Below are 12,586 nucleotides of genomic sequence, written 5' to 3'. Positions count from 1 at the left end.
AAAATTCAGTCAACTGCTCCGGGCTGTTTTGGGGAAGTTGCCGAGGTCCGGGAAAAACCGGCTTGGGTGTATCGTGAAATTATTCCAGTTTTTTATCGCCGCGTAAACCCCTCCCCGCGGCACGCGAGAGTCGCGGAGTGCGAGTGTCCTCTCAGTCGACCCTCGTCTTTCCCGGTGCACGTGTCTCGTATCTTACCTTCTTTCCCTACGCCGATTTTTCGCCCCACGGCGGACTTTTTCCCTGTATTATCGCGTTATCGATACTCGACTTTACAGAGGAAGATGCCCTACAGGGGAAGACTTCGTCTGTTGGGTAGACTCTGCTCTGCCTCGAGGTCGACGCCGGCCAACAAGTCAAGACGTGCCGGCGTCGCGGCGCAATTAGCGGACTTCGAGGCGAGACGCTTCTCGACGAGTACGCCACTCGATATGAGGTGAGCTCAAACTCCTTCAAGTTTTATCAAGTTTTATGATCAATTTGACAGCTCCCAACTTGCCAAATCCGTCATGTATTAGTGACAGTTGAATATTCAAACCCCAGGACATCAATCCAGTGCCGTACGTACTTTGTCAATTAATTTATGTTTTTATTTACAGGCAGCGTATGAGGAAAAAGTTCTGTACTACGCAGAGCTGTTACAGGTGTTAAATAGAGAGCGAGATAATATCGGGTGGATTAAGTCTTCGGCGAGAGAAGCGAGAAATTAATTTGTATATTTATTATTGAAGAGGGTACTCGAAGGGAATTATTTTTTGAGTAACTTTACTATCGGGGTCCTATTTTAGAAATGGTAGATACATCCATTTCTTCTATTTAGAGGTCTGAAGTAGGCCTAGGGAGATACGAGCAAGAGAGAGATTTCTTAAATTATGGATGTGTATGTAGGATTAAAATTTCAACTTGGGCGTGTCTATTTTCTGAAGGCAGTTTTGGAGATTAGCTTGAGAGCGGGTATCTCTTATAGAGAAATTGCAATTGTTATTGAATGGACTGTGAAAATTACATTTTTTCTTTTGCAGGTTCGTACAGTTTGTCGGGAAAAATGGAGGTCCTCAGCATCTGGGGGTACAGCTCAAGCAAGGAGGAGACATCATCGCCGTGTCTGCGGTGGATTCAAGGATTCCGAATAATCTGAAGAAGTTCTTAGACGGTGGCGAGGAACTGCTGAAAAAAGCCAAACGGTAAAGCCTGTGGGGAAATACCTTAACTAATCTATCTCGGCTAGATATTATTTATCTGTATATTTATATGCATGAACGTGTAAACTGGACCCGTTTGCGGAACAGCCAGATTAGCGAATCACCCGGGCGTGTTCAAACGCGATAATGGTTTTTACATTATCTTTCGAAGATCTATTAACTATCTCCGGTTTAAAGGCCCCTCTTTACTGTCCCCAGGGACGACGATTTCGACCTGAGGAGTGCAGTCGAAAGGTTCGTGGCTAGTAGCCCTGGAAATGTTTTAAAAAATCCCCTGGCCTGCTGTTTATTAATTCTTTCATTTTCAAGACCTCTTAATCACAATTTTCAGTCTATTTAAAGCGATCGGGTACTTGATGTTATTGGCCAAGTTTACACAGCGTTATCGATATATGCTCTTTCGGAATAAGAAAAAAGAAAACTTAAGCACTTCTGGCATTATCGGCCAGCGCTCGTAATTTCTTCATTACCGCATGTTATGCTTTCAGTTTTTTCTGGTTTAATCGAGTGGCCTCGTATCGCCGGCAAGAACCAAACAATATCGCTAACTTTGAACATGCTAAACCTCCTGCAATCGAACGCTGATAAGTCACGCGTTATCGGATAGCAAATTAATAGAAACGTTGACCTTATCAGGAGCATTTCCTTCGACGAGGGATCGAATGCTCGATTTCGCGTTAACTCGACGTTCGATTGGCCGACGATTAACATTTTTTCCTCCTTTTTTTTTCGTTTATTTTTTTTTACAACTTATCCCCAGCATGACAATTAGAGAGACTGTTTCAGAAATATTTACCGGCGCTCGTTGGGAAAATAAAACTCTAATCGCGTATCGGTTAATGAATAGTCAAGAGAAACAATGCCCAATGAGGAAAGAAATCTGCGGGCTTATCGCGGCAATTCTCGGCGCTGATAAAAAAAAAAAAAAAGGAAAGAAACAGAAAAAAAAGAATTTTCCTTTGGAACCCTTTCATTTATGCGGAGGAAAAGAATTAATAAATTGTTGCTCGTTTGCAGGATTGTGGCTCAGGGCCGAAGCGTGACCAGAGAGGAAGATGTTCATTTTTTGGCCCCGATCACGCAGATGGACAAAGTCGCGTGTGTCGGTCTCAATTACGTCGGTCATTGCAAAGAGCAGAATAAAGAGCCTCCGACGAGTCCAATGATCTTCAGTAAATTCCCTAGCAACATTGTTGGCCCCACCGACGATGTAACATTGCCTACTATATCCGACGTAAGTTGGCTCGATTAAAAGTCCCGTAGAACTTATCGAACAATAATCCTGCCAGGTGGAGGAGAATATTTTGCAACATTTTTCCTTCTCTACTCTGTATTGTATCGTGACGAGTTTCATTTAATTTCCTACACGCAAGGTCTTCCATCGCCGTTCCCGTCGTAAATGCTTGTTGCGTAAAATCCTAGTTACGGAAAGTTGCGAAGGTATTATCAGCATAGTTGAAGTCACGTAAGCATTGTTGATGTTCGACGTGGCACTGAGAAAAGACCTCTCTTTTATTCGGGGAAAATTGTTTCCTTGAATAATGATTATTTGAGTGTTTCTATTTTCTTTTTTTTCTGAGTCAACGTCGAGGCTTACAGGATTCCGACATGAGGTTCACGGTTGAAGATGGTATTTTTAGGCGACTCTTTTCCCGCCCGGTTGCGCAACGAGATAATGAACTTTCGGCCTAATTTTAGCGCGACTCGGTACCGCGGTATATTTCTAATGTTTCTTTTAAGAGAGGGAAAATATTTGCAGTACTTTTGAGGCACTTAAAGGACACGATTGGTCTGGTCTTAATGCTCTTTGGTTTATTCCCCAGAAAGTCGACTGGGAAGCTGAACTTGCGATCGTTATTGGTAAAAAGTGCAAGGGCTTGGACAATCACGAGGCCGAGGATTGTATATTCGGATACACGGTGGCTCAAGATCTCTCGGCGAGGGACTGGCAGAGGAAAAATGGCGGCCAGTTTCTGCTGGGCAAGGCTATGGACACTTTCTGCCCACTGGGACCGGCTGTGGTTGCGAAAGAAGCGATTTGCGACGTTAATAATCTATCCGTTAAGACGTGGGTAAACGGAGATTTAAAGCAAAATGGGAATACGTCCGAGCTCGTCTTCAAGCCTCGCGACATTGTCGCCTACCTTTCTCAGTTGGTCTCGTTATACAAAATATATTTACGTATAGATGTATACAATTTGTATAAACATTTTATGTACCTTGCAGATTCTTCACACTGTTACCGGGTGATCTCATCCTGACGGGCACTCCTGCTGGAGTGGGATTTGCTCGGAAACCGCCGGAGTATTTAAAGGTAAGATGCCGAGGGCATCTAAAAGTAAGAATGTCTCTGGAAATAAATATGTTTAAATAATTTTAAACCTCTCTCCGCTCGTAGAAAGGAGACTGCCTGGTGACCGAGATCGAAAGTCTCGGCCGACTCACGAATAACATTCTTTGATCGAGCTGAGATGGACGAAGGCCGCTATTGAAACGCGCGTTCCGGCATGACTTGGATATGCCGGAGCCGAGGGTTGGTTCCTACTAATAAGTCGACAACGTTTACGATCTGATTTCTCGCAAAATGGAAATGCTAATACGACGGAAAAGCCTCGAGTCCTCAGCGAACAGCGACGACCCCGTGACGTGCCCTCGAAATGGATAAATGCCCGTTCCGAATGCGCAAATTATGACTACCGGCGAGCGAACGCAATTTTAGCAATAGTTTTCGATACTGTATTATTAAAAAGAACAATTTTACAATGTTTGTATCTCCACGAGGTGGTTCGGATCATTTTAAATGCCTGCGATCGTCTCCCTGGTATGGATAACGAACTAAACTTTTATAGTTTGTACGTGTATCAATTTTAAACGAACCGCGCCGACGCCATCTTGGACGCGTCGCCATTGGTGACGCCGTATCGAACCAAACGAATACATTAAATCTCGTCAAAAAAAAGGCCTTTTAACTCGTGCCAATTCGTTAATGACCGTGACCCGCTTCGAAATTTGTTATTTATACATGTTTTATTAACTTGTTTTAGTTTTTACGGATAAATACGTACCATTTGTAAGTGGCGCCCTCGGCAACGTCTGCGAGGAAGAACCGAACCATCTGCTGGAAATCTCTCCCATGGTAATCATGGACTTAGTTGGAAGAGAGAGGCTGCGAACTCTCTTGGGAACGTTGAAAGACAATCACTTTGACTAAAGAATCAATAAAAAAGAACCTCGAGACCGAATTTTTCAAGAGCGCTTCGATGATCAGAATTTATGGCCGCGGTGTGGAGGCGTCTTTGCGTGCGCGTATGTAGTACGTATAACGTTGTCATTATTAACATTTTGTTGCACTTTCACGTGTCACGATAACATCTAGCCTTTTGTGCTTATTCCACAGGGCGTGCGATCATTTTATTGGCAGGCCTCCTGAATCGCCGAAGGGGCATAAAAGGGAATGCAATACCATCGGACAAAGATTACCGGTAATAAGCAGATGGTAATGTCCTTTCCATCCCCTACACAATAGGGCGGAGTAAGGGTGGCTACTGGGCACCGACAAACAGAATTCAAATGGACCCAGCTAGACGCAATCGCGATTTTATCTAGACCTGTCAAGGGTGGCTTCCCCAGGTTGCTCTTACTCTGCCAACCCCGACACCCTAAGCCCCCTACTCTGCCTATAAATTCAGATTCAAATCCGGTACTGAACATTTTTTTTTGGTTTCATTTTCTCTTCCATTTCCAGGTCCAGCACTTCATTGGGAGGAAAGTCATGGCAAGGAGGTCTCGTTTTTCAAACTCCTTGGAAATGGGTATACCGAATTCGTTTTAAACTTTACAATGTGAATATGGCGACTACTAGGAAGGTCCCGACACCCATGAAATTTCCATTCTTTCTTGATTTCTTTATGGACATTTTAAAAACTTCTCATAAGGAATTAAATTTCACGGGTGTCAGGACGGATTTCATCGAATCAGGCGGCACTTTCAAATCATCATAATTGGCTCAATATCTGATGGTAACGTGAAACGCAGTCTGGGGAAATTTCATTTTCGAAATTGGGCTTCTTTTGTAAGTGCATGCCGTGTTAGGAAAGTCGCTCGATAGGAACTAATTTGCTGTTTGCGCGAAAGTGGCTCGACTGAGGTTCGAAACTGTTCTGGACTCATAACGCTTGTCGTCCGCCACGTGCCGAGGGATGTTATGTGCCACGTGGCGGCCAATCTAAATCTAATAACGCAAACAGCCGCACAATAATGCCTTGTACCCGAGGATGTTTGGGGACCGGAGGTAATTGGACACCATGTGAACTAATCGTTCCGAAGTGGTCCTCTAGAAGGTATCTCGTTTCGTTATCTGTCGATCCCAGGTCGATTCAGTGGGAAACTGGGGTCTCGATACCGCAGCCAGATATTAGAGAAAAATCATCCATTATGAGAATGTCCGACCGATGAAGGTTTCCTTGAAAGTAATTTCCAGGGGCCATTGTACTACCCGGTGTCGCTTAGAACTAAGGCCTCTCTCTTTAATTCTCAAAAATGTAAGTTTAATGTATATATTAATATACATCGAGGTGTGTGCGTGGTAGTGAGGTGGAAGAAGTTTCTCATATCGAGATACAATGGCGCGAAATCATCGAAATCCGTCGGTGAACGAAAGCTTCCAAGGCTTTTGCAGGGAAGCCCGCAAGTCTCGAGGTACTTATTTTCGCGAATAAGAAGTACCTTTTTGGGACTCGCGAGCTGCCTGGATATTTGGATGAACAATTTGACCGGTATCTCGAAGATCGATATCAAAATTCGTCCGGGCTTAGTCATGACGTGGAATCATTTCTCAGAGACGCAGACCTTGTCCAGAGAACATCCGGATTTCCCTCGGGAGATATTTCGGTTTTCGTATACTTTTGTGAAATGTCAGAATTCCCTCGGGTCGGCTTACGAAACGATCGAAATTATAACTATACTTTTCCCCACGCATACGACCGGGTCGAACTTTGCGACACGCGGAAGCCCCTTTTCGGGGACAAATTGGAAAATTCGAGCCGGGAAAACGGCGACTCTTGGAATCCTTCTTCCGGGTCGGAAAGCTCGACCCATTCGCATCGCGTCTATAGGTGGTAGTCTACAGGTGTGCTAAGATTATTTACATCTATTTATAATAACATTAGCTCTACAATTGCGCTACATCGTTTCGTTGGGCTCTTGGAAATAGTTATTTTTGTACATCGCAACGATATTTACAGGTATCATACAAGTCACACGTTACTCTCTACCTATCCGATATTAGTCTCTTACAGGGTAGGGTAGGAAGTTAAAATTTCGAAATCGAAAAATCCTCTCTCTAAAACTATGGAGTCTGTATTATTCGTTTATAAGCGATATGTCCGTCTAGTGGATCCTCCCTCGATCGACCCTTCCTTGCCCGTGATATCCGGGAGATAAAAAACCCTCCAAAATCTTCACCCCCCCGCCCCAAATAAAAAACTCCGGCTCAAACTCGAAGAGTATCCATCGAAGAGTTCTCCCCTTCGGATGAACAAAAAAGGGAGGACCCTTCGACCCGATACTCCCTATCAACAATTCGAAATGTACAATTACACGCTCTCCATGCAACCTCAGCCCGAATGTGCCCGAAAGAAAAGTAACCAAGAAAAAAAAAAAAAAAATAGGAGAATCAATCATTTGGATACTGAAATGCTAATCGATTCACCCGATCGCACTCAGGGCCTCGTTCGATAAAACTGTGCCGATATATGCAAATCCCCCTCGCAAACGCGACTCGATATGTATAATTCCGTATCTCGAATTTGCGCTTAACTTCCGTCCGGCCTGATGACGGTTAATTTTTTAATTTTTCAATGTCTCTCAAGAGATGTACTAATTTACATGGGCGTTCCTTAGGAACGCTTGCCGGGATTTCTTTCCCCCAGTTCCGGTGGATTGGGCCCCCCGGAACTGGGGGAAAGAAGAGAGAGAAAGAGAGAGAGAGAGATAGTCGGAGGACTTGGGCTAGGGATTTTCATTGAAATTCTCAATTTCAGGAACGCCGACACCTCGCAGAGATCTTTCTCTGGTCGCTGAAGAAGTCTTCTGGGCTCGAGGGTCACTTCCTCTTCCGGAAGCCTACATCTCGTGCTATTTCCCTGTCGAGGAGAGCAACGGACTTCCGGTGGCCGAGTAGCTCTGGCTGCAGGTCGGCAACATAAACGGATTCATGTTGAACGGCGATCCCATCATGTCCCCTAGCCCTGCAACATGGCCACTGTCAATTATACGTTAGTCAACGTCCTCTCTTTAATTTAATATTTGAACATCCGACGAGAGCACGGTAAACGGCCCTCATGAAGCAAGATCAGTTATTACAAAATTATCCCTTTAAAAATATTCGTATCGATTATTGTTTAATTGTCCCGTTTGTAATTATTTTATTATTTCTTAATAATTGATCTTTCATGTAGTAGCCGTATTTCATGGCTGAGCCTAGGGAAATGGCGTAAATTCAGCGGAATATTTATTATCTCTGTGCGTTAGTTGGCCAAGCGTCATACCTACTCTCTTTTTCTCGGTCTCTCGTCTCTCGGTGGGACGATTCCCTAAAGGTTTATCGCAGTGCATGGGACGGACGATTTAGCGGTTTTACTGAGCGGCTGTGGCGAGGTGGTGCTGTGTGGGCCAGTGCGGTGGGACTGAGGTGGTCGGTGGTCGGACTACGGGCGCGAATGCGCTCCCGTCCCCGGACGAATAGAAAATGCCATACTGTTCGTGCGCTAAAACGAAAAATCCACAAGGGGAAACCATAAGTGGGGGCGCATCCCGAGTCCCGAGGGAGGGAGTCCCGAGAGGCTCGGATCGGGGACCGGCGACTTGCGAAGCGCATGCGCGTGCCATGCTCGACGCAGTAATGGCGGCGATGGGGACGTAATCATGTTTCTTTTTATCTTCGACTAACGATAGGAACCGGAACCGACGGATCGGATGGAAGGTCTTGCGATTTTCACGGTTCTAGAACTACTTCATTTGATATTACATACCTCGGTATGGTACACTTATTTCAGGAGGGTTATTGGAAATTATATTTCCGGGGGGTGGACATTTTGGAGTACTTCAAAAAGTATACATCCTAGTATGTATCATTTTAGAGTACTTCGAAAAGTATATAAGCATGACACTTTGCAGAAGTACCCTTGGAATTAAATTTTGTGTTTCACGGTTCGAGGGTGGTATATACTCTGGGACGTACTTCGAGACTGCGAAGAATATAAAGGGTCGATTTCCACCTTTTTAAGGGCGAGAAACAGGGACGATAAGTGATTTAAGAAATACCCGCCTTAAGAACCGCACCAGGAACTCGAAAAATGGACTCTTCGAGGAGTACTCGAGTACTCGGGGGAACGAGGATATAAATTGTCGCAAGACCTTCCGGCCGATACGGCGGTTCTCTAGGGAATTCGGCAGAGCTCAGGACACCCCCCGGGGGCGGCTCTCGACTTACGCGAGGTGTAGAGGGTCGGACTCCCGGTGTAGGGGTTGGCGACGGAGTAGCTCCCGCTGGTGCTGTGGCTGTGGGGGGTGCTCGCGGAACTCCCGCAGTAGCCGCCCCCGGTCACGACGCCCCTCGGGCTCGCACTTCCGCTCTGCCGGTAGGCGTCGGCGCTGCCCCCGACGCTGCCCCCGGCCCCGGCGCCCGCGGGCGCCCCCGCGGTCACGGCGCCCCCGTCTAGAAATAGAAACCTGCCCGTAAGATCGACTCGTCAGTATCCGTCATCAAGATGGGGAGAGGCCTCGACCTAAGGGCTACCCGAAAACGCGGCGGACGAAACGCACCGGATGGTCCGAGATCATGGAATGACGTTCACGCGCATCGGACGGATGGACGTAGAATTTCTGACATTTAAGATGACACGACAGGCGCTGGGAAATCTCATCGAGGAAGATTAATTAAAATTCATATATACCCATTTCTGTAGCAACGTCATTTTGAATACTCAAGTGTTAACATAAGCTGGCGCGTCTCGTTACCGACATTTATATTTACGTTAAAGTCTTTTATAGTCTACTTTGAGAATTGTCCTTAAAGGAGAATTGTCACCTTAAAGGCGTCCGATCTGGTCTCGTCCGACACGCGTGAAACGAGGCGACGAAACAACCCCAGAAACTCGGGGAAGTTAGTAAAAAACCTAGGGGGCATTCACTCGTGAAATGGTGCGTTTTAAAAATCAATCAGCCGGAAGTCATCGCACTACGTAATGATAATTCGAGGGCGAAGAGAACCGCGAATAGGATAACAGAATTCCCTAGAAATGGTCGGAAATCCTAGAAACATCGTCGCGGGAAATTTAAGGGCACACGTCCCTCGTTACGAAATCGCGGGTGGTTATCGATAACGCGAAATCAATGGAGAAGTTTTTGTCAAAGGAGGACTTTACTGATTTTCGAGTGAATCGCCCCTGGGTGATAAAACAATCCCGCCTCGAGACTTTTGTTCGATCGCTCTGCTTCTTTTTTCGTTTTTGTATTTTTCTTTTTCTTTTGTTGTTCCTTTTGTTCTCGCAAGCTCACCGTCCGTCCACTTGGCAGCGCTGCCATTCTCCTGCACCGTCACTGCCAACTGGCCGGTGTAGGAGTTGAAGGCGGTAGCCGCCCCGGAAGTCGGGGGCGCCGGCGGATGTCCGGTCCCCGGACTCCTGGGGCCGCCGGAAATGCCGGCGTTCCCGCTCCTCGGCATGCTGTAGAGCGCCTCCGCCAAGTCCGCCGCCCTTTTCAGGATGATCTCCTTCGGCAGCTTCTCCGGGTCACCCGGGTGGCGCGGTATCAGCTTCTGGAGCCTCTGGAACCCGTAGTCGATCGTCGGCTCGTTCAGCGCTGAAAGCCGACCGTCTATCTTTAGCGTGACCATCGCCTACAGGGACACCGAGATTCATACACTTTTCCTCGGTACTTTTCCGAATTATCGCCACTTACAGACGTAGACGAATCTGCCTGGCGCGCCTTTGCAGAACTGCTTGCTTTTGTACGAGAGCGTCACCTCCACCACCCCCGGTATCTGTCGCGGGGGCGTTTGCACCCTTATTGCGTGCGCTGTTATCAGCTGGAAGAGTGATTAGTGAATACTTTCTCTGATTTTCAGAGGGATCGCCAAGAGACTTTCCACTTAATATCGGGGATTTACCTCGCTCCAGACCAACATCGTGCCGAAGACCACCTGGAGGCCGTCGAAGAAGTTGTCCCCGATGATGATGACGGTCGACCCGCCCGACGTCCACCCCTCGCTCGGGGATATCGCCTTAATGCAGGGAGTCGCCACAGGAAGTGGTGAGTAGAGACCTGGTGATAAAAGGAAATCCTCGATAAAAAAAAATCAACCCTCTGTAACGATCTCTCCATCCCCTTTGTTACACGTCTATATCGAGAGAATGGATTTAATGAGACCGAACTTAAAAAGAATGTCGGTACTTATGATTTGCCGTAATTGCATTAGGTGTAATCGATAAGAGTTGCTCGCTCGAGCGAAGAATTTCCGTTTTTCGCTCGGGGGGATGGGGATGAAAAAAAAAAGTGGAGCGAAATCGGCCGCCGTAACGGATCGAGGGGTGCTTCTCGAGGGTGGAGGGATATGGAAAATTATCTGAATATTCTGTTTATTCGGTTGAGGCCGAGTGGCAGATATATTTTCCGGGGTGGCAGCGAGCACGGCTCGCGGGGGTGGGAATCGCGAAGAAGGGGGCGAAACGGGTAGAGGGTAAACGACGAAGAGGAAGTACTCGAAGAGTGGAAGGCGCGAGAGGGAGAGGCACGGAATGCGCCGGAAAGGAGGAGAGAGAGAGATAGGCAGGAGGGGTGGAGAGGGAGCAAGACCAGGGAAGGGTTGTAACAAGAAGGAGAGGGCGATCGGGCCGCCAGTGTCTCTGCTTGGAATTTATAACCCAATGATATCATTTTGTACCCCGGCGAAGCCAAGCCACCCCCGGCAGCGCCAACCCTGCCAGAGCGGAGCCACGGCAGAGTGGCTGACATCATGGTATATTGCCCCCAGTGATCCTCAAACACTTCCTGTTTCCGGAAGTCAGCCGGGAATAAATCTCGGGGATTAACGAAGGACGAGCCACCCCTCCTGGGCCACCCCGGATTGAAGGATCTTCGATCAAGGATCGCGATCGGCCGCGGCTCTTCGGGGCTGATCGACTCGGTATATGAGAGGGAATTACTCGAGAGGGGGATTACCTCGGAATGATTTACTCATTAAATTTTGGGATACGTTATTGATATTTAGAAACGAAAATCCTCAGTTTACGGGCCGCCCCAAAATTTTGATGAATTATTAAAAGGAACTATACCACCGTGAACGTCGAAAAGATTACACATTTTTGACAATTTTCTTTCTCTTCAAGGTATCCTCGGTGGGGGGAAATGTCCAAATTCGCCGTTTCTAAAAATGATTAATACCGCGTTTAAAAATTATTAATACCGCAGCCTAGGAAGAGGGATTTAATGTCGAACTGTCATTCTTCAAGATTGGTTCGCCAAGATCGGGCATGGCCTTGGACAGGTCCAGGGTGTTTAACATGGCCAGAGGGAGGATCCGCGAAGGGAGTCGGCCGCGTTGGCAACCATCCTGGATAGAGAATTGTCGAGATGGCGAGGGGGTGGGTCGGGGGGTGCTTGAAAAGAGGGATTCAACGGAGGAGGCCGGAACAAGCGTACCAACCTGGAATAAATAAAATCCCCCGCGCCGGCGGATACTACCCCTTTCCGACCCCCTGCACCCCCTGGCCCGGAACATCCCCTGCCGGGGACGTCGGGGTAGCACTGCACCCTTCCGGCCCGATTCTTCGATCAGCCCGAGATCTCTTTTCGCGGCTAACTTCGTTTCGCGCGACAACCGCGGAATTCTCCCCGGGAAGAATTATTCCCCGTGGGAGGGCCGCCGAGTCGGGGGTTAGATTTCGGATTAAATCACCGGGAAAAGCGGGGGCTTAGCGAGGCGATCTTCGAGGAAATTCATTTAGAATTTTTACGCGCCTCCGGGACTCTTTACACGAATTAAGTACATGAATTAAGAGCGAGGAGTCATCTCCTATTTGGAATTTCAATGCAAAGTCGGGAATTTTTAATATAAATCATAAGAGCCATCCCTCGACGTACCTAAGCATCGTCCGGATTCATCCCTCGCGGAGATCCCGTCGACTTTTCTTTCTTTAGACAATTTTCCGGGAAATTCATTTACAATTGATCATTCCACCGGCAAGTGGGGATTGTTACAAAAAATTATACAAATCTTAGGGATTAACGCTAACCGCACCCCCTGCGAGGAGTTCGGCCTTGGCCCGTTTGCGGATTTTTACCCAGCCTCCCCATGAGCTCGGAACGATCGTCGGGATTTCCGGGC

The 12,586-nt window shown here is 47.3% G+C and overlaps 2 protein-coding genes across 2 annotated transcripts in view; one reads left to right on the top strand and one right to left on the bottom strand.

Annotated features, from left to right (window-relative positions):
* Window positions 1–36: 36 nt before the first annotated feature.
* On the top strand, window positions 37–3,977 carry LOC105700367 (fumarylacetoacetate hydrolase domain-containing protein 2A). The gene is made up of 6 exons (XM_012426145.2): window positions 37–434; window positions 1,021–1,182; window positions 2,218–2,434; window positions 3,024–3,352; window positions 3,427–3,514; window positions 3,599–3,977. The coding sequence occupies exons 1-6, from the start codon at window positions 283–285 to the stop codon at window positions 3,659–3,661; spliced, it is 1,011 nt and encodes a 336-aa protein (XP_012281568.1). The 5' UTR covers window positions 37–282; the 3' UTR covers window positions 3,662–3,977.
* A 1,807-nt stretch (window positions 3,978–5,784) lies between these two features.
* The window catches only part of LOC105700256 (transcription factor collier), a 64,440-nt gene continuing 57,638 nt past the window's right edge, over window positions 5,785–12,586 (bottom strand). The window contains exons 9-13 of the mRNA XM_012425930.1: window positions 10,370–10,524; window positions 10,162–10,288; window positions 9,760–10,062; window positions 8,693–8,917; window positions 5,785–7,448 (exon numbers count right to left, since the gene is read on the bottom strand). Of these exons, the coding sequence (XP_012281353.1) occupies window positions 7,336–7,448; window positions 8,693–8,917; window positions 9,760–10,062; window positions 10,162–10,288; window positions 10,370–10,524 (923 nt within the window). The 3' untranslated portion in view covers window positions 5,785–7,335. The remainder of the gene's footprint in view (window positions 7,449–8,692; window positions 8,918–9,759; window positions 10,063–10,161; window positions 10,289–10,369; window positions 10,525–12,586) is intronic.

This window comes from Orussus abietinus, unplaced genomic scaffold, assembly GCF_000612105.2.
Source record: "Orussus abietinus isolate OABI.00-Male unplaced genomic scaffold, Oabi_2.0 scaffold18, whole genome shotgun sequence".
NCBI lineage: Eukaryota > Metazoa > Arthropoda > Insecta > Hymenoptera > Orussidae > Orussus > Orussus abietinus.
The sequence above is the reverse complement of the archived record's forward strand: the minus strand, read 5'-3'. Positions and strand labels throughout refer to the sequence as shown.